Raw genomic sequence first — 22,821 nt, forward strand, 5'->3', positions numbered from 1 at the left:
TTATTTCCAAACTATAAATATTGTTTTTTCACTCCTTAGTGTGGAAATTCAGCTACCTCCATATTACATGCTTACTGAAGTAGAAAACTGCCTAATCAAACAGGAAAACATTTGGCCGTGAATAAATCAGCATTTGTCTAGCATTTCAAAGTGTGAAACTAGGCAGACAAGCACATATCCTAAGAGTTCTGCTTTCTCTTCCTTCCCTGCAGATAAATCAGAGGCTAATATGGCCGCCACTACCATCTGTCTAAATACTTGTGTGGTTGTCTTGAATTAACACAGCAGAAATAGTGGAAGAAGTAATTAAGATTTTATTTTTACATTTCATCACCAGATGCTCTATAATATAAATGTATCCATAAACGTTCAGGTTGATTAAGCTTGTAACAAGTAAAACAATAAGTGTTTAAAGATCAACTAATTCAGAACAAGAAACGATTTTAATATGTTGACTTATAGTGTTCATGGATTTTATTCTTTTTCTAAAACTTTAAATGAGAATTGCTGTAGATTTTATTGATACTATGAAAGCATATTTTTATGTATATTCAAACAATAAATACTGACGTTGTCATTTATTCTACCTTTAAGTTAATAAATAGATAAATTAGTAGACATTAAAATGTAATTTCCATTGTTCCACTCTATGACCTCTAGAAAGATCTTACTGCAGTACCTTGTACTCAATAAATAACCAGAGAATAAATGAAACCCATACAGATTCTTTCAATTTCTGTATAATCAGTTGAAGAAATTTATGAGCAAGAAAAAATAATCTAAATTCTCTTCAGAAATAACCAATGAGAGTATTTGCAAAGCTGCACTACAGGAAACTAAATAAAAGCACACATCTACACTAAAAGTAGTTTTCAACTTGAGACTTGGAAAGGGAACTCATTTTGCTTATTAGACAATGCTTGTGCCAATTATAAGTTCAAATTGATTATAAATTCAAATATCTCTACTGTGAAATAGTAATTGAAAAAGAAAGAAAAATGAGTGATTTTTTTCACCAGTCCCAAAAGAAAACAAAATTATGTGGAAAAGGTAACTTGTTTGTAAAATCTTTTTTTTTCTGATATAGTTTAAACTTTCCATTGAAGGGTCCATTGGAGTAAATTTCCTTCAGGCAATGCTTGTGTATTACTTCATTTCTTTTTACTTTTAAAACCTAGTGAAGTCCCTAGAAACTCAATAAATATTTGCAGAATAAATGAACTGGCTGACAAGAGACTTCTTGCTCTCTTGTTATGCAAATAGCTTTGAGTAAGAGATTTTGATAAGAATTTATAAATACAGGTTTTAATGCTCTGAAATAGATTATTGCTAGTGTTGATAGAAAACCCTTATTGGTAGTTTGGTACTTAAAACAGTAATTGTTCAGCATTTGAATATATATTTAATATTTAGTATATGTGATAAATATATTTAATAAGGTTCAATATATGACTATAATACATAATATTTGTGCCCTTCAGGTTTTCCATCTGCCAATGAGAATAAATATGGGAATATCTTATTGAAGGAGCACAGAAATATTTATTACTAGACACTTTTTAGATAAGTATGCATGAGCCTACAGTGAATAAATATCTTTCCAAATAAATTTTTGTACATATGCACACACACGTTTAGATAGACAAGATAGATGGATACAGATAGATAGATGAAAGAATAAATGAACAAAAAGAGAAGAAGAAGAGAGAGAAAAAGAGAGAGAAAAAAAATTAAAGAGGAGGAGGAGGAACAGAAGTGAGGTGTGGGAGAAGAAAATTGGCCAGGAAAAAGCCAAGTCATTATGGCGTACAAATTAGTTCATTTAATTTTAGACTTGGCTTACACTGAATCGTCACTAATTTACCTGAAAATTAATCTTTAAAAATTGTCATTTTCAAACTTCATTTTAAGCATGTCTTTCTCACTGAATCTAACATGACAAAGATTTTCGTATCAGACAATAAATGTATGAGAGGCTGGCTTAGTATTTCCCTTCAATACTGGCGGCAGTGAAAAAGGAGACCCACAGTGGTCTGGGCTCTGCTGGAACATCATTCATGCATGACGCTGTAACGAAAAGTCTTGACTAGTTATAGTCAATGTTGTCACTCTAACCTATGCTCATCTAAATGCAGACATTTATTCTACTATGAGATTTCATTTCACTTCACCCAAACCCAGTCATTCCTCAGCATTTAGCATATCATTTTGCACATGCATGTTTATAAAGATGGTTCTGTAAAACACACGCTTTTTAGGATATATTTTCCCTGTTATGATTTTTCCCTCTCAGACAAGAATCATAAATATTTGTAAGCATCTTTTATTTGGGATGAACTTTACAATTAACCATAGATGCATGCCTTCTTTCTGAAAAGTAAGTGGTTATAAATATTCCTATGACTTTTCAATAACATATTCTAGTATTTTAGTATCCATTTGCAGATGTAAAAATTGAATAACAGAAGTATTATGTGACATTCCCAATATTTAGGAAGTCTCTTCTCCAACCTCAATAGTCAGAATGAGGTAAGAGGAGGCAAATTTCCAAGCAATTCAAACAAACAAAATAATTTGTTTTGAACAAACTGAATATTTTTGATGAAGTCTTGTTCTCTAACTAAAATCACCAGTTAATTGCATCTCTACTTTTGACCAAGCCACAAAAATCTAACTAGTCAATGTTTGCCAATCAAAGGAATCAAGAGAAATAATTATGAATTATATAGAATGAAATAAGTTAATTGTATAAAAAATAATTTCAGACAGGACATTTATTTAGAATATTTATTTTGATGCTTTGTAGAATTCAACTCTAAAGTATTTTTCAATTTAAATGGGAAAGACACAAGACACAGAATTATATTTTTTAGGTAATGTAAGGTAGTGAGAAAACTTCTGAAAACTGTATCATGAAAAAAATTGTGATCAGAGTGTTTAATTAATTTATCACATGTACATAGGTTATCAATTTCGATAGGAAAATTATTTCAGACTGGTCACCTAGATACAATGGGAGTTTCATTAACCTTTTAGGTCTCTACATTATTCAACTTACTGTGTTAGTGCAGGGTAGGGCAGGTCATAAGGATTCTCAAAAGAAATTTCATAATTACTTTTCCATCTCTGGCTGCTTTCATTTGAAACTGAAGCTCTCATAAAACTGAACTCAGATAATATAAAAATAATTTATGGTATTCACTTGCCAATGATCACCAGAATTTAATCACCTCATTATCCAGTTTTACAGTTCCTTGCTCTGTGATTTTCTTTGTTTTCTTTATTTGTTTGTTTGTTTTGGCTCCTTCATTTTAGCTTTTTATCTTAACTTGCCCAACTCACTTGATCATAGATCATGCTTGGACTTTCATTCCTGGCTTCAAACTCCAAGAGCTCCAGACTCATGCTTTGCCTTTGGTCCCGGTAATGACCACCACACTCACTCTCTACGACATCCCTCTCACCAACTCCCAGATTAGAACACAGAAATTATACAGTGTTTTCCTCCTAAACAGTAAAGGTCTGGAGCACAGAAAGACACTCATACCCACAAAGCAGAATTCTTCAACTTCAGCACTACTGACATTTTGTACCAGATAATTCTTATTGTGGGGACGTGTCCTATTCATTGTGGAATGTTTAACAGCACTAAACCCACCACTGCTCACTAGATGCCAGTAGCACTTTCCCCAGTTATGACAACTGAAATTATCTCCAAACATTGCCAAAATTGCCTGGGGGGGGTGATAATCACCCCAATTTGAGAACCGCTGCTATAAAGAAATGAGTATGAGAGGAGTAAGGGGGATTTATCTATTGAATATACTATCGTCAAACAATCACGATATGCAAGCAATGTTGTATGTGACCTGAGAGACACAGAGAACGGTAAGGCACAATTTTTATCCTCATGAAACTTGCAATATAGTATGAGAAATGAAAACAAGTAGCTAGCACACAGAACTGGAAGACATGACAATTAATGATCTCTCAATATGCATTCAGAGAAAGGAAAACAAAACTCTCATTGGAAAAATCAAGAAGAGTGCTTGGAGAATTGGTCTTGAAGATAAAGCAGGATTCCAAAAGTTAAGATAGAAGGTTAAGGTCTTAGACGGAGAAGAAAGAGAACATTAGAAATCACTATCCAGAAAGAATGTGAACAGCTTTGGACTCTGAAAGTTTTGGACATTGTTTGGTTCATTACAAGGAGTCTTTTTATTTGGTTTCATTTTATTTTTGGTCAGGGGAAATGACATAATGACGGTCTCATGGCTCCCTCTTCTCTTGCTTTTATATTTAACTCTTCTTCCCCACTTTCACCAGAGATTGGAGAGGAAGAAATGAGTTTGTGATCATTCCAACAAATTGTCCAGAGCATTTTTGTTGAATGAAAGTGAATCATCATGGAGCTTACTGTTACAAAATTGTTATTTGTATTATTTATATATTTATAATTTGTTACTATACAAATAAAATAGCTTAAGAAATAGTCTGAAAAATTTAACAATTTTAAGAAATGTGCCCCCCAAAATGTTTTAAGTTTCTGTGAAGTTTGGGTGAGAAATTAGCACTCAGGTTTTACTGATCTGTAAACTGACAACACAATATAACTAAGAAAGGCAAAGGAAATAACGTAGTCAACTCTGTTTAGGACATTGGCTCTTAAAGCTTTACGAACTCATGTTTCCTTTTCAGTATATAATAGAAATTCTAGAATTTCTCCCCAGAAAAATACCATAGGTGCAAATTTATTTATAAAATTTCACCTAAAACTTCAGGGTTCTCCTGACTTTCTGAACCCCTTCACGGCCCTTCTAGGCATCCATAGTTCTCACGTTATAAGACCGAGAAAAAACAACTTACAGAATACAATATTTAGAGCATTGCTTCAGAGACCAAAGGAGCAGCAAAAATCCCTAAAATACCATATGGGGAGGTTTAGACGCTGAAATCCCTGGGATCTTTATAAATACCTGGCATCATTTTAACTAATATGAAATACAAAAGGAATTAATTATCGTTTTCTATTAAAGTTCTAAAAGCTTAAATTATTTTTATTCAATGGAAAATTGCTGTATGTCTTAAAAACAATATGATAGATAAGTAGAAAGATTCATGGGCTGAAATCGGAAACGCTTTAGAGCTTATTCCAAGCTGATTAAACTTAAACTAGTAGTTTAACCTCTCTGAGCTTCAGTTTTATGGGTTTTTTTAAAATAACGAAGCATTGGACTATGTTATATTGAAGCCCTCTGTATGTCCTAAAATTTGATAATTTAAATAAACCCATCTATGTCTAAAAAATTAATACAAACAAATAACTTCTAAAAATGAGAATTGCTACAATTATTCCCAGAGTAACATATTTTCAGGAAGTGATTCAAAGCTAGACGTCGTCGAATTGCCAAATGCCTGAATTTGCAAAAATAGGCGATAATTAAGTCGTTATGCTCTACCCTTACTAAATATTAACGAATTCTCCATGACTTTGAATTGGAAGGGTTTTTTACATGAGAGGTTCTGACTGGGCTGTCAGAATGATGAATCATCTCTCACTCAGAGGTGGTCTTCTCCAGCTCCAAGGTACTCATAGGCACTACCAGGAAATTTATCTGTGGTTGACCGTGTTGTACTTGGCTTTTAACTATTTTTTAAAAAACGAACTTTCAATATTGATATCACTGTGCTTTAGCCTGCAGGAGCAAAAGATTTTCACTGCAATAAAGAGCTTGACATTAAAAAAAACAGTGCACTCAGCCAAGGCTCCAATCATCTGCATGCACTCACCATTTGTGTGGCTTTACATCTGGCTGCACACACGCCAGGGCCTAGGATCAGAAATGCATCTGGGGAGCAGAAGCTGGTCAGTGTAGTCCTCTCCACCTACATTTGTTGTTTGTTTTTGTAACACATGTTAGGCACCAAAGAGACAAACAAGGGTAAAATGGTTTTCTCCTTTCCCATCTGGTTCTCTGTCATAGGTACAAAGCCCAACCAAAGCAACAGATTTCAATGTCCTGACTGCTGAGGATCCCCACTTTCTTGTTCTCTATTCTTCACCATTTTTCTTAACAAATAGTTTTTCACCAAGTGGAAAGCAATGTAGTCCAACAAAATACAGGGTTATTTATCTGTACCTTCTTCCCAATTCCTGGTTATTAACAGTGTGTGCTTTACTTCATAGGAATGTATTCTCTTATAAGAGCTATATATTCACAGTATTTTAAACTCCTGAAATTAAAAATACAGATAATGTTTGGTGTATAAATGAGCTCCATTGTATGAATTAATCAAAAGTTCTGCTGTTTGGCGGTCAAAATATATCTCTCATGGAAATAACTTTAAAAATAGTGGATAGCACCCCAGATTAGAAAAAAGAAAGAGAAAGACAAAGAGGGAGAGGTGGGGAGAAAAAGAAGGAATGAAGAAAGGAAGGAGGAAAGGAAGGTAGGTAGTGAGAGGTAACAACGTGCTAGCAGCCCTTGCTCCTTCTCGGCGCCTTCTTGGCCTCGGCGTTTGCTCTGGCCGCGCTCTAGGAGCCCTTCAGCCCGCCGCTGCGCTGTGGGGGCCCCTCTGTGGGGCTGGCCGAGGCCGAAGCCGGCTCCCTCTGCTTGCGGGGAGGTGTGGAGGGAGACAGAGGTGCGAGAGCGGTGGCTGCGCGAGGCGCTCGCGGGCCGGCGCGGGTTCCGAGTGGGTGCGGGTTGGGTGGACCGCGCACTGGGCGCGGCCAGCCGGCGCCTGCTGGGCTTGATCAGCGTCTGGGTCCCATGCACCGACCGCCGTTCCCTCTTCGCGGGATCGTAGGCCACGATGGCGGGTCTCCGTCTCTTTCTCGCTTCCCCTCTTTTCCTCTTGGTTGTCTGGCAGAGCTCCCTCTGGGCTGCGGGAGTGCCCAGGATAGGTGCCGCAAAGTTCCCCGGCGGGTGCCAGTGAGAGGGCAAGCCAGCTGGGCTTCTGGGACCGGTGGGGACTTGGAGAACTTTTCTGTGTAGCTAAAGGATTGTAAACGCACCAATCAGCACTCTATGTCTAGCTAAAGGTTTGTAAATGCACCAATTAGCGCTCAGTCGCTAGCTAATCAGGTGGGGGGACTTGGAGAACTTTTCTGTCTAGCTAAAGGATTGCAAACGCACTAATCAGCACTCTGTATCTAGCTAAAGGTTTGTAAGCGCACCACTCAGCACACTATCAAAATGGACCAATCAGCTCTTTGTAAAACGGACCAATGAGCTCCCTGTAAGATGGACCAATCAGCTCTCTGTAAAATGGACCAATCAGCTCTCTGTAAAATGGACCAATCAGCAGGATGTGGGGGGGGGGTGGGCCGGATAAGGAAATAAAAGCAGGCGACCCAGGCAAACAGCAGCAACTTGTTGAAGTGCTCTTCCGGGTTGTAGGAGGTTTGTTCTTTTCCTATTTGCAGTATATGTACTGCTGCTGCTCGTTCTTTGGGTCCTTGCCGCGTTTATGAGCTGTAATGCTCACCGGAAAGGTGTGCAGCTTCACTCCTCAAACTCTAGCAAGATTACTGAACCAAGGAAGCTCAGGACGAGCCACTTTTATGAACTGTAACACTTACTACGAAGATGTGCAGCTGTACTCCTGAAGTCAGCGAGACCAGGAGCCCACCTGGAGGAAGAAACTGCAGACACATTTGAAGGAACAACTCCGGACGAGGTCCCCGTAAGAACTGTAGCACTCACCGCGAGAGTCCGCAGGGCTTCATTCTTGAAGTCAGGGAGGCCAAGAACCCACCAATTCTGGACGAGGGAGGGCTAAATTGACATATAAAACAAGGTATACAGTCTTTTGCATGCAAATACTCTGTTCGTTCTGAAATGGAAAGTAGAAGTCCCGTAGCAGCTGGGTAACAGGGAGAGAGAAGAACTCTTTCAGGTGGGTAAACAATGTGCCTAATAGGGAGATGATGATGATGGCTCCTGTCCCAGAGGAGGATCCGCACTGACTTGTGGCAACATTGCCACAGCTTCCATTTCAAGAGGGTATGTGATGCCACAAGCTGAGGATATGGTCACCCCACCTATTCACATTTATTGAGCAACTGTGGATTGGGTGTTTTAATGCCAGAGATTGTCAGAAAAACAAACGCTGCTGAAGAGTTTTGAATTAGAGATATGTCTGAGACTTAGGCAATTTATTATTTTCAATTGGATTATAGTGAGGATTTATGGACGTTACTAGCAGTTTGTTCTGTTTAAATTTTTAACTTACATTTTTTCAAACGTTCATAAAATTAGAATAACAATAGATTTATATATCTCCATCATTTTGTTTCAAAACTCGATTTTGATTCATTTGCGTCAGTTGTCCTTTTTTCTTTGTTTTTTCATTGCCAAAATATTTCGTAGCATAATCTGGATCAGCTGTCGTGTATATTTGTTATACAACGCTAAACAAATGCATTTTCTAAGAAAATGACAATGCTATTATAACTCCCAGGGAAAATAATAAATTTTTTATTGCGTATAAAATGTCTTTTATGTTAGGTTTGTTCAAATTAATATCTAAAAGTGCACACCTTAAATTTAGTTATGTATCTTAAATTTTTTTATCTTAAGCAGTTCCATCTCTATTCCTTCCCGTGACACTGACTTATCAAATTCATATCAATGTCATAATTGTCAGTGACTATTTTGCCCTTTCGCATCGTTTAACTCATTTCTTTATTCCTCATATGTCCTCCAAACGGAAGCTAACCCTAAAAGAGAGTCATGTCTTAAAATATCATGACAATGTATTGATTTTGTCGTTGGTAGGCTCTAACAAATCAGTTTAGATTGTGAATAAAGAAAAGTAAAATATCTTGGTACCTGCCATGGTTGGTGGAAGATCTCAAATTGTCCAATATTATTCATATAACATACCAAATGTCTTACATCTGGGCTGCTGTACTTTTTTCATGACACCTACCTGGTTTCTATGATTTTTTAAAATTTATAGACTCAGAACTAGGGGATTCTTACTAAGAAATGTGAGAATTAGGCATTAGATATTGAAGTAACTTCAATTGTGAAAAAAGGCCCTTTTACATATTTGACTTTGAATTGTGCCTCTAAGAAGTAATGGTAGACGATGCCTCTAAAAGTAAGAGATAATTTAGGATTCTATTTGAATAAGTAGGATCACCCTAATGCAGTAGATTACTGATGCAATAGTAAGTCGTTGCTGCATGGCTGATTTACAGGGTGAAACAACTCCAGGAAACAACCCAAGTTGTTTTCACTCTCGTAGTTCTACCCTGCTCCTGTAAATAAAGCTATAGTTGGAAGGCAAAAACTATAATGCAACATGAAATCTAAGGGAAGTGTGCCTTGGTGATAGTGGTGTGTAATACAGTAACATTCATAATCCTCAGAACAACATTATTATGTAGATATGTTACTATTTCCATTTTAAAGATGAGAAAATTGAGATATGAAAACCTAGTCATTTCCCCAGGATCTCACAGTAGTAAGTGGAGGTTCTTGGAGCTGAACTGAAAGTCGTCTAGCTCTTAACCATGACACCATACTCACCATGCCACCTCTCAGAATAGAGTTTTGAGATTACTATTGTCTTTGTATGAAGTCCAGATTTCAGAGAAACTTTTTTCACTCTCTGATACCAACCCTGAAACTTGCAATATCTCTTAATTTATGTGAGTTTCTAATGTGAGTATTTATATACTAATACGCATTTAATGATAACTGTATGTATAAATATTCTTTCTGTTTTAAACAGGTCATCAATAACCTTGGTCCTTTGGAACTGATTCTTAATACTCCTAGCCATCATAGGGTTCATCATGGTAAGGAAGTTCTATTTTTTCTCTCTTTTCTTCTTCATTTATTTAAAAATTGCATTATTATTTTCCTTAACTTCATTTAATCAGAATTTCCCAATATAGTCAGCACATATTTTACAAATAAATATAGTTTCTTCTTTTCTATCTTCTTTGGTACAAGCCTCATCTCCAAAGTATGAACTGGTGGGGTGGGGTAGGGTGGGGTAGGGAGATTTATCTATCTGACTTTTGGATTTTTCTTTCTACCTAAATCTTAGCTCCACTGTAGTAGAAAATGAGTTAACCAGCTGAGGAAATACACATTTTATGTTTTAAAGGATTCTGTCAAAGGCTACTCCTGGACCCAGTGCTGAAGGTCATTCCTACCTATAGTCAGAGAGTTAGTGGTCTTGAAAACTGGTTTGATTTAAGGAGAGCCCAGTAAACACCACTTCACCTTCCTGCCTAAGGCCTTGAACAATCTCAGTATAAGCTGCGTTTCGCTGACGAGAAAATCCCAAGTGGCGAGTGCCTAAGGTTTAAAGACACCAACTTAAGTAACAACAAAAATGTTTACATTGTGTACCCCAAGCCCTACATAGCAATGTGCATATCATCATTATTTGTGATAGAAAAAAATTGAAATAATTCAAATGTTTTTCAGCAGTAGAATAGATAAATTCTATATTATACATGTAATGGAGAAGGATATAACAATGAAAATGCCCAAACCATTGCTACATGCAACGGCATGAATAAATCTCACAATACTGAGAGAAGGAAGCCAGTAAAATAAGTACATAAATAAATGCTATTGTTCTGTTTTTATAAGTTTCCAGTATTCCTCTGCAACCCTGAATCCCTGAAGCCCTGCCTTCCCAAGAAGGGCAGGTCCCTATCTTTATGGCAGGGAGCCGAGTAGAAGCACAGGCTTCCACAGGGAGAGAGGCCAGATCAGAGGGCACAGGCGGTTTCCTCTTCCAAACTCAACAGTCATTCTCCAGTTCCAGGGAGGACAAAGTCCTTGATTTATGATGGTTCGACTTCTAATTCTTCGACTTTCACAATGATGCAAATGTGATCCATGTTCAGTAGAAACCATACTTTGAGAACCCATATAGCTGGTCTGTTTTTTACTTTTCGGTACTGTATTCCATAAACCATGTGAGATACTCAACACTTTCTTATGAAATAGGCTTTGTATTAGATGATTTTTGTCTAGGACTGCAGGCTGATGTAAGTGCTTTGAGCGCATTTAAGGCAGGCTAGGCGAAGCTATGATGTTCAGTAGATAAGGTGTATTTAAAAGCTTTTTTTTTTTTTTTTTTTTTTTTTTAAAAGAGACGGAGTCTCATTCTGTCGCCCAGGCTGGAGTGCAGTGGCATGATCTGGGCTCACTGCAACCTCCGCCTCCCGGGTTCAAGTGATTCTTCTGCTGCAGCCTCCCAAGTAACTTGGATTACAGGTGCCAGCCACCACGCCTGGCTAATTTTTGTATTTTTAGTAGAGATGGAGTTTCACCATGTTGGTCAGGCTGGTTTCGAACTCCTGACCTCGTGATCCTCCTGCCTTGGCCTCCCAAAGTGCTGGGATTAGAGGCCTGAGTCACTGTACCCAGCCTAAAAGCATTTTTGACTTTTAATGTTTTTTAGTTTAGATGGTTTAGCGGGACATAATCCCTCCATAAGTCAAGAAGTATCTCTAATTGGGGACTGGAGAGGTCAAGGGGATTATATACTTGCAGTTCCTTCCATGTACAAGGAAATAGGGCCGGGCGCGTTGACTCACGCCTGTAATCCCAACACTTTGGGAGGCCGAGGCAGGCGGATCACGAGGTCAGGAGATAGACACCATCCTGGCTAGCATGGTGAAACCCCGTCTCTACTAAAAAACAAAAAACAACAAAAAAATTAGCCGGGTTTGGTGGCGGGCACCTGCGGTCCCAGCTACGTGGGAGGCTGAGGCAGGAGAATGGCGTGAACCTGGGAAGCAGAGCTTGCAGTGAGCCGAGATGGCACCACTGCACTCCAGCCTGGACAACAGAGTGAGACTGTCTCAAAAAAAAAATTAAATTAAAAAATAAAAAATATAGGAAGTCGAGAAGAACAAGTCCACATTACGAAATGAAACAGTTGCTACTTCCTCTGACTTCATTTTCCCATGCCCACGCCTGCTTATATCAGGGTTTCCCAGCGTCAGCACTATTGACATTTTGGGACAGATAATTCTTTGTTGTGGAGGATGTTCTGTGCACTGTCGGAAATTTAGCAAGGTCACTGGCCCCCACCCATTAGATGTCATTATGATCCCCTCCCAGGTGTGGCTACTAATAATGTCTCCAGAAATTGCCAAATGTTCCTTAAGGGGCAAAATGCTTCCCAACTAATTCAGAACCATTATTTAAACCATGTATATAGCAATGGTGTCTGCATCTGTTCAGCCAATCTCTCTCTACTTTTACACTATGGGAGATTTTTCCTTGCATCTGTGCATTCAAATGTGTGGTTGCATGCATGGAAACCATGCAAAGGAATGGGAACACAGAATAGTTGAGTTTCTTGGGGTAGTGCCTTGGTTAATTAATTATTCTTTTTCTTTAGATTTACAGTCATGTGGATATCATCATGTCTACTAAAGTTTTATAAAAAAGTATTAAAAAATAATGACCAGCTATTTCCATTATAATTATTTAGCAGCAGGAAAAATATATATGATAGGAGTTTTGAAAAGGTTAAGGGTAGTTTATTTTTTACTATGGCTTTTATGATCTTAAAAAACTAGTCAGGTCTCACTGTAAGTAGAAAATTTCCTTCCTGAAACAGATGCAGTTAAAAAGGATAGACATCCCATAAAAAATTTAAAATAAAGACACATTTACATACATTGTTTCCTTATTTTATTTATCATTTATAATTTTTGGTATCATTTAATTCTTAATTTTTATTCTGAAAAAATTATTTACATTTATTCCATTATACTGAAAAACTGTGACAAGAAAGCATACATATAGCGTTAAGAAAACACTTCCCCGTTTTAGTATAATTAATTGAAAAATAAAAATAAAAATTCCATTATTAGAGAATAAAATCTGATGTTGTAAATGAGAAGACATTCCCAGGGAAATTATAACCCTGTTTAAATCTGAATTTTATGAATATATTCTAAAAACAAGATGGAAGTATCTCAAAAAGCATAACTATTTTTCTGAAAAAAAAATTTTCTAATATTTTGTCTCATAGGCAGAAATCGTTATTGCATAGACAAAAATTATGCTGGTGTTCTTATTATTTGGGATAGAATTTTTGGTAAGTAAAATGTATTAAAATAAAAAATTAAATCAGCTCCTTCACTTTACAGGAAGCCAAATCTCATGTCCTTAATATTTATCTTCCAGGGACATTTGAAGCAGAAAATGAAAAAGTTGTATATGGCTTAACACATCCCATTAATACCTTTGAACCAATCAAAGTGCAGGTAACATACTTGTTTTTTATTCTTTCTTCATTTATATCATTTCATAAATCTTATAGTTAAGGGAAAAACCAGCTGTTGAAAAGTGAAAGTATATTACACTAACCTGAAAAAAATTTTTAACTATTAAAAAATTTACAAATAACTCTGTTACACAAGCAAAAGTTTGAATCAAATCAGGCAAAATACATTTTAAAACAACTAATTTTCAAATATGTCTCTGGCCTAGAATGAAAAATAAAGTGGCTTCTAAACATATACTTTCTCAGAATGGACCTGAAATATATTCATGTATTCAGTAGGAGCAATAGTAACATGTATAATTAAGGCTGATCCCACAGTAAGAAAAATATTTGCTTCCAGGGTGCATGACTCTGGTTAGAAATTCAACGTGAGGCCTTTGTGTTACTGTTCTTGGACCCAAGTGTCAGGAACTATTACAGATTGGTTAAGTCTGTGCATTACCTCACTTGCTAAGACTTGTCGGACTGGACCAGTTTTCTGTTAGACATGTGGTACTGGTTTTTCATTGGTCTCGATGGTTGGCACTAGAGAAATCAGGAATGTCTGTGAAGCTCTGATCCGTCAGAGTCAAACCACCACAAATACTCCTGGGGTTAGGCACTCATAAATGAGAAAAAGATAAGAATACTTGAAAAGCTGAAGGGATCGGTCAATGACAGCTCTGTACAGGGGACTGGTTACAACATTCGGTAAGTGAGGAAATTACTGGCTTATGTTGGGTCAGCTTTTCCAGACTACTTTGAGTTTCACTGAAAGTTGAAATAACAAAATTGTTGACATCTATTGAGCTTCTACTATGTGCACTGCTAACAGCACAGCAGAAAAATATTTAATGTAGCTATTACTAAAACCTTATAAAGTAGTGGCTCTTTTCATTCCCATTTTCTGATGGAGGAAACCAAGATTCCCAGAATTTAAATAATTGGCCCAAAGTTAGAAAACTTGTTAGCTGTAAACTTAACCAAGGTGGATTGAAAGCTAAGCCCAAGATTTGCTCAACTCAATTTAACCTATACACTGTGCTGCCTCTTTACATAAAAGGCCATAACAATTGCCTTCAGTTGTTCAGTGAAAGGCATTTTTATCTCCTCGTACACCAAAAGAAGAAAGGTGGTTATCTCTCTCCTTCTCAACTATGTTGCGTTTCTCTCTGGGTCTCTATCTTGATGAAACTTACTAAGAATGTGATACACCTCAGGAGAATATAAGCAAATATTTTGGATCCTTAATAATAAGCTTTGTGTAAATAAAACCAATTGAGAAATAGTACATTGAAAGCTCCTTTTTCTTCATATAGGAGTTGTCTCCTTATTGCAGTCATTAAAAAAGAGATAGACTACCTTCATCTCTATCCTCTATGGGCAGAGCTTTGCAAACTTAATGTGCATGTGAATCAGAGGATCCTACTAAAATGCAGATTGTGTTCAGTAGTTCTGTGGTCTGGTCCAAGATCCTCCTGTGTTTCTAAACAAGCCCCTATATGATGCCAGTGCTGCCAGTTGATGGGTGATTTCTTTCAGAAGCAAGGCTTTGGGAGTGTATAGTCTTGCTGAGGAAAAGGGTGTTTATAATGGAGACAGAATGAGAAAGTGAATATTAAATACAATAAGAGCTGCACACATAGTGGGATGATTAGTATTTTAAGAGGAATGATGGTCAGAAAATCACAGGTATTTATGAACAGCTGCTGAAACTGTGTTAGGTTCAATTCTCCAGGTCTTTCCCCTCACATTTCCTTCAGCATAGTAATTGTCACAAGTGGGCTAAGGTTTAGTCTTTCACACGTTCATTTATATTGTCAGAAATGTCAAGCCGGCAAGTTGTGATAATTAGGAATACTTGAACTTAACAAAAACATTCACTTCTTTTTACCTCCATTCTTTTATATACAGGTAAATTTCTCACCTATTCTGCAGAGGCATCAAAGCAACTTAGGATGGCTTCCAACAGACACAGAGTTTTGTTTGTTTTCCCTATTATTAGGCATAAATCATTCACCTTGCCCTCCTTTGGCATCACACATTTTCAGAGCATTGGGAAATAAATAAGTGAAAAACGATATTGTATTTTAAAACATTACCATGTATTTCTCATGGCTTGTGTCCAGAATGATAGAAACAAAACTGTACTCAGTTTCCAAAATTACAAAACAAATTAAGTATATTAACGTACATTATAACTTCTACGCACATTAGTTTTCTATGTTATTGCAAAGCCCCAGGCGAAGCTTCCACCTAACATCTACCTATTCCTCAGATCTATTCCATTAACCCATTTATGCCTGAGGTTGCAATTTTTTGAATTTTTCCAATTAGAGCTTGGCGATGACCTTGAGCGGTAGGATATAAATAACTCCTACATGCTTAGGGTTCCAGTAATGGAACACTAGGCATAAATGGTTATGTTCTAAATTATTTCTGAATTGTTTCAGATGCCTTATTGTGATATTTTAAGCAATTTTAAGTTATTTTTTATAATCTTAATGGTTCAACTCATTGAAAACTAGCCAAATCACAAATTCTGATAAAGCCAAAACTTTTCTCCGTTAATTTATTTCTATAATTATCATAGAACTCATCTCTAGAGTATAGCTGATGCTCAATCCCTAGGAGTCTTTTTAGTTTCCTGGTGCATTATGATCCTATGTATGTCATAAACAGCGAACATTTATTGAACATTTATCACATGTGGGCACACTTTTAACTTCTATACATGTCAAATGCATGATATTTAAAGAATGTGGATTCCTGCTGTGAGACTCAAGGGGAACTTTTGCCTCAGTTAGCAAACTGTTCGATCTCTAATTACAGAATATAGACTATTTAATACTCAGAAGTCTAGTATCACAAACTACTTAGAGTAATTTTATGAACATATGTTGTTTGTAACACAATATAGTAAATAGAGATTTATATTTTAAATTTTTACACAGATATGCAATCTTTATATGTTATCATGTTCAACTTTTGTATCCACTGAGCAACACTTAGAAAAGGTGTCATTGGCAGGGCATGGTGGCTCAGGCCTGTAATCCCAACACTTTGGGAGGCTGAGGTGGGTGGATCATGAGGTCAGGAGTTCAAAACCAGTCTAGCCAACATGGTGAAACGCCGTTGCCACGAAAACTACAAAAATTAGCCTGGCATGGTGGCAGGCGCCTGTAATCCCAGCTACTCAGGAGGCTGAGGCAAGAGAATCACTTGAACCCAGGAGGCAGAGGTTGCAGTGAGCCAAAGTCGCTCCATTGCACTCCAGCCTGGGCAACAGAGCGAGACTCTTGTCTTGGGGGAAAAAAAAAAAAAACCAGAAAAGGTGTCATTAGGGAGGGATATTGAGTGCACAGGGTGCTAGTTAATTCCATTGGAAGCAAAGCCTCTTAACTCATTTTTTTCTACTTTGCTGATTGTCTAAACAATTGCCCTGTTTTTACATTTCAAAATTATAATTTTATTGAACTTTAGAAATATTGACAACAACGCACTTAATGGTACACAGTGCATAGAATAGATTACAGCATGGAATGCAATTACACATTAATTCCGGTTGCTCTAATCAGGCATAACGTTTCAAATATGTAAATTACCTCGAACAATAAAATAATATACATAATTTTTGGTATTTAATCTTTCCTATTTATCTTCTGTGAAATAAGCTCTTTTTTTATTCTTTCTAGTTCCATCACTTATTTTCCATATGGACTACATTCTGGGCCACACCTGGATTCTTCAATAAGTTTTCTGTCATATTTAAAGGACCAGGATGGGGTCCAGGTAAACCAAGACTTGGTCTAAGTGAAGAAATTCCAGAGGTAAATAGAGCTCACAGAATTGGAGATGGTGAAGATTGTCTCATATTGTCAGGTCTACAGCCAGCCTGTACATATGCTGTTTTCATGCAAATCTGTAAAAAGATGTTCCCCCAGTCAGATGCAGTCCTGTGGTGCATAACTTAATGAGTATCCACTAACTATGTGCCAGTTACAGAAGTGCCTTCTCCCAGGTGAACACTGCCTTTTACCTAGGAGCACAGATTGTGGAGCAGTGCTACAGAGGCTGGTTTTCATATTGACTTTAACGCCTGCCTTTGTGTACATGAGGCTCAGACACAGAGTCCTAGAACACTAGAGATGGAGGGAACCTTAGGAATAAGCCAGTCTAAACTTAACTCCACTCATGAAAAACTGAGGCACCCAGAACAGATGTATCTAAAGTCACATTAAGACAGTGTGGATTTTGGGTCAAACCATAACTATATATTCATTTTATAGTGGAGTAGAAGAATTAAATGCAGAAACCACATTGAAAACCAAACATAAAAAAGATCTTTAAAACAGCAGAACCCAAATGAAAAATTCAGTTTTAACCCAAAATTACTCTTCTGGGGAAGAAAGAAAAGTTTCTTTTTAATCATTTAGAATATAAGTTGTGATTTCTTATCAAATAAATGTATAATAATGCAGAAACAATAGGAAGAGTAAACTACTCTTAATTTCAAGGGTGATACTATGTGTACAAAAGTTAGCCTGTGATGTTTCAAGGAAATAAAATAAGATGTTTTATTTAAATACTGTTATTTTGAAAAAAATCCTAATCTAAATAATGACATTTTCTCATTCAGTTACCAAAGCCGCTAGGAATAAGTTTCCCAGACACTTTTGTTTATGTTCACAATTCATTGTGCAACAATCCACCAACTTGATATAAATGAAATAATTTTTATATTTCAACTCCAAAAAGCTGTTTGCTATGATCGATTATTTTTCATTTTGTCAATAGATAACTCAAAGTGAATACAGTATTTTAAAGTTATATGAGTGCTGGAGTCTGCATTAAAAAAATAGATGTGTAGCATTTTGGGGAAACTCAAATGCTAGAGTAGAAATGTAGTCTATTGGAAACAACTTTTCCAAAGTTTCCGATAAATAACTTTAGAAAAGTTGTTTCCAATAAAACAGTATTTTTCTTTGAAGCGTGATTACCTACACTGCCAAGATCACCTTCTTTTTCTTTTTTTTGGGACTGTCGCCCAGGTTGGAGTGCGGTCATGCAGTCCTGGCTCACTGCAACCTCTGCCTACTGGGTTCAAGCGGTTCTTCTGCCTCAGCCTCCTGAGTAGCTGGGATTACAGGTGTGTGCCACCATGCCCAGCTAATTTTTGTATTACTGGTAGAGATGGGGTTTCACCATGTTGGCCAGGCTGGTCACGAACTCTTGACCTCAAATGATCCACCCGCCTCGGCCTCTGAAAATGCTGGGATTACAGGCATGAGCCACCGCATCTGGCACCTTCTGTTTTTTCTTTTACTTTGCTTTTGCCAGCAGATATGATAGTGGACATATTATCAAATAGGGAAGATCCATCCCATGCATTTTGGCTCTCTTTATTATTTGCCCATATTGCTGAATTAGTTCTTATGCTGCTATTTAAGGCAGACTACATCATAATTGTAATGCTTTCAAAATGAGAAAAAAAGTCTCCTAACTTAGACATGTTTCTGTTTTTCTATTTTTAAAAATTGTCTTTTATTAAAAAAAAATAGATACTTTTTTCAAATATCTCTTAGTGTGAATTTCAGTAAGAAAAATAAGTCTGGAGCAATATAAAGGAAATGGTTCTTGTCTACCTAGGTCACTGGCAAAGAAATTCCCTTCTCATCATCTTCATCTCAGCTATTAAAGATATATACAGTTGTACAGTTTGCTCTGATGTTAGCATTTTATGAAGAGACCTTTGCAGATACAGCTGTAAGTAATATCCATTTTAAATAGTGTGAGAACATTATCTGTTACTTTGTTTGAAAATGAAAATAAGCTCCCCATATTAAGGCTGTCATATATTCTTCTCTGTAGTTGTCTGCTGTAATTTTGGCCATGTCTCACATTTAAATAGGTAAAACAAATCTTCTGGACTACTAAATGTAAATGAATTAATTCTATCCAAAATGCTTCTGTGTAGAATGTTCACCAAGTGGTATGCTGTTAATCTGTGTGATAAATAAGAAATAATTTGCCATAAACCAATTTTATAATAATTACAATAAAAATACTTCAGAAGTCAGAATTAAATGTGTGGGAAAGCATACTTTACATCAGTTTCAACATATTTACCTTCATTTAGAGAATTCCCTGACAGAATTACTTTAAAGGGTTTTCAGTGTAGAGTTTAATTCTTTTAGTTTGACATTTCTGAAACATTCAGAATATTCCAGTTTGTCTGGTGTAAATAGAAGAGCACTAGACCAGGATTTAGTTCAGGGATATCGCCACTTTGGGGATCATTTTTTTGGCCACAAAAGAGTACTCATACTACCTAGGTTTTGGAAAGAGCAAAAATAACATAAGGTATATAAAAATATGCTGTAAATTGCCAAAAAGTATTTTGTTTTGTTTTATAGATTTATTTGTATTATATTCTTCATTAAAAATTTACAATAGCTCAAAAAGGTACATGAAAGCAGTAAGGTAACTAAATTGTAAGTAGGTGAAGTAAAAAATAGAATCACAAGGTGAGTTTAAAAAAATGCTGTTTTTATTCTTTGTTACCAATAAAATATGCACCCCATGAAAAACCTCAGTGAATCAGGAATGTTGAAGGTTACATGGTAACTCTATGAATAATAGTTATATTGGAAAGAAACAGGTGTAGCAAAGTGGTGGTTAAGATAACTCTGTTCTTTAAGGTGTATAGGACACTTAAAATTGATGGATAAAATATACAAAAATATAATTCTTAAAATGCATAGAACAGCTAGCAAAAATTGAAAGACACCTAAGGAGTTAAGTGTTGACAATATATGAATCCAGTGAGGCAACTGTACATATATTCTGATAGTTGTCCTAGCTGTCATTTTTAAAGTAATTAAAATAAACTTTTAAAATATAAAAATATGATAACTAGCATGCAACACTCAATGACTTACATAGCAGCTTAAACTAGTGCATTAAAAAGATGGACTAAATTGAGGCCAGGCATGGTGGCTCACGCCTGTAATCCCAGCACTTTGGGAGGCCAAGGCGGGGCGGATCACGAGGTCAGGAGATCGAGACCATCCTGGCTAATATGGTGAAACCACGTCTCTACTAAAAAGTACAAAAAAAAGTAGCCAGGCATGGTGGCGGGCCCTATAGTCCCAGCTATTCAGGAGGCTGAGGCAGGAGAATGACGTGAACCTGGGAGGCAGAGCTTGCAGCGAGCAGAGATCGCGCCACTGCACTCCAGCTTGGGGGACAGAGTGAGACAGTCTCAAACAAAAAAATCGATGGACTAAATTAATCATCCCATTACACAGTGCTAAAGTCAATAGATAAACAGATTAAAAACGTTAAAAACGTGGAAGAGATGTTATCTTCAGATATGAAGAACTGTGAAAAAGCCTAAAAAGAAAAATAGAACAATCCAGGAAAAAAACTTAAATGAATAAAGATAGGATTAACATTCAGTGAATACAGAGAATAATAAATCATTTTCAAACAATGTGTATTATTGATAAGCATCAGTCTATCTAGTTAAAAACTCCATAAGTAAAAGAAATTAATAAATAATATATGCTGAAAAATGAATCTAATCTAGGATTATCAATAATTTCAATGTAAGACCTATGGAATTATTTTAATTAATTAGGTACCAGTGTAATAATCTAAGTTTGATGATGCCACTGTAACAGTTCTGTATATTCCGTATGATTTATATAGTTAATTATAAGGAAAGGAGGCTTCTTGAAATAGGTCCTGAGCAGGACTTTTAGACAGGAGTGTTAGGTGGGACTTTTTTTTAATTGTATATGGCAGAAATTCAACGCGGAGTGGATTTTTTTTTAACGTAACTGAAAAGTTTGGGACTATTGCTTCTTTAGACAGTGCTAGATCCAAGAGGGCAAATAATGTCATCAGGAATCTTCTTTCCTTCCTGCAGCTATGCTTTTCTTAGTGCAAATTCTTCTATAAACTGTGACCCTTCATGGTGGCAAGATGGCTACCAACTTGCTCTAGGTAAAATACTGCCATGCAAAGAACCCCACAAGTGAAAATACCCAAATTGAGCCTGATGTTGTGGCTTGGTTTATCTGTACATTAGTGAACGAATCTATGTATGTGGTCCTAGATTATGTACTCAGCCTACGAATGGGAGGGCAGGGTCAACTACACAGGATCCTCATGGTCTATGAAGAACAGAGTGGCTTGAAAAAAAAAATAGAGGTGATAGAAAAAGGCAAATAGGCTCAAGTAGGCAAAAATAACAAATGTTAGATCTATATAACATAATGATGTTATCACACAAATATGTGATTTGAACTTGTTTTCAAAAAAAGTGTTTAATCATTTGTAAACACCTAGTGACATATAAACATGCCTGTAGTATAACATTTTAATTAAGATATCTATGGTAGGAGTGTCCATTAGGTGTCTTCTGCTCTTAAAAAAACAGAATATTCAATTAAATTTGTCTGGAATATGGCAGGTGTTTCCAGGATTGATTACTTCAGCAGTTCAAACATGCAGCGCTTCTAATAGGGCTTCTCTAATTCCTTTGGATTTTGTCATCATAAAATAATTGCAATAACTCCAGTCACTCTCCCCTTACAGCAGATTCAATACTTGTAGAGCAAGTTCAATACTTGTAGAGCATCTTGTTAATTTTATTTCATTTTATTTAAGAAGGAAAACACACACCAAGACACATTTTTTCTGAGCAAACTTCCTTTCATGCCTCATTTTTCAGGACATGCCCACACTAAACCAATAACTAACATCAGGTCATGAATTAACCATGAGTGAATTATGCCAAGTATAATTCTTGCCCTCAGGTTACAGTGGTACTCACTTCTCCCTGAGCACATTCCTCGTATATACCTGAACAAAATCAGCACAGTATTAGTACAAAAGAAATGGGAGATATATTTTGGCTGGGCATCCAATAGTGTATGCAATGTGTCCTGCTAAATAGATTTTCAGAAAGTTGTTACAGAGATTATTGAATAATGTATTGAGAAAAGCCATCTTAATTTTTTTAAACTTTTAAGTTCGGGGGTACATGTGCAGTTTTGTTACATAGGTAAACTTGTGTTATGAGGGGTTTGTTGTATGGATAATTTTATCACCTAGGTATTAAACCTAGTACCCAATAGTAAAATGATCCTCTTCCTCCTCCCACCCTCCACCCTCCAATAGGCCCCAGTATGTGTTGTTCCCCTCTCATGTGTCCATGTGTTCTCATCATTTAGCTCCCACTTATAAGTGAGACTATGCAGTATTTGGTTTTCTGTTCCTGTGTTAGTTTGCTAAGGATAATGGCCTCCAGCTCCATCCATGTCCCTGCAAAGGACATGATCTCATTCTTTTTGGTGTCTGCATAGTATTCCATGGTGTATACTTACCTAATTTTCTTTATCCAGTCTATCATTGATGGGCATTTAGGTTGATTCCATGTCTTTGATATTGTGAATAGTGTTTCAATGTACATATGCATGCATTTAACTTTATAACAGAATGATTTATATTCCCTTGTGTGTATACCTAGTAATGGGATTGCTGGGTGGAATA

At 36.5% G+C, this 22,821-nt stretch overlaps 1 protein-coding gene across 2 annotated transcripts in view; it reads left to right on the plus strand.

Moving 5' to 3' along the window:
• Positions 1 to 22,821, plus strand: part of AGMO (alkylglycerol monooxygenase) — a 417,125-nt gene that overhangs the window by 198,779 nt on the left and 195,525 nt on the right. For both annotated transcript variants that reach the window (XM_063667515.1, XM_063667516.1), the window contains exons 7-11: positions 9,745 to 9,811; positions 13,027 to 13,092; positions 13,182 to 13,261; positions 16,956 to 17,090; positions 18,910 to 19,026. In XM_063667515.1, the coding sequence (XP_063523585.1) occupies positions 9,745 to 9,811; positions 13,027 to 13,092; positions 13,182 to 13,261; positions 16,956 to 17,090; positions 18,910 to 19,026 (465 nt within the window). The remainder of the gene's footprint in view (positions 1 to 9,744; positions 9,812 to 13,026; positions 13,093 to 13,181; positions 13,262 to 16,955; positions 17,091 to 18,909; positions 19,027 to 22,821) is intronic.

Source organism: Pongo pygmaeus, chromosome 6 (assembly GCF_028885625.2).
Source record: "Pongo pygmaeus isolate AG05252 chromosome 6, NHGRI_mPonPyg2-v2.0_pri, whole genome shotgun sequence".
Lineage (NCBI taxonomy): Eukaryota > Metazoa > Chordata > Mammalia > Primates > Hominidae > Pongo > Pongo pygmaeus.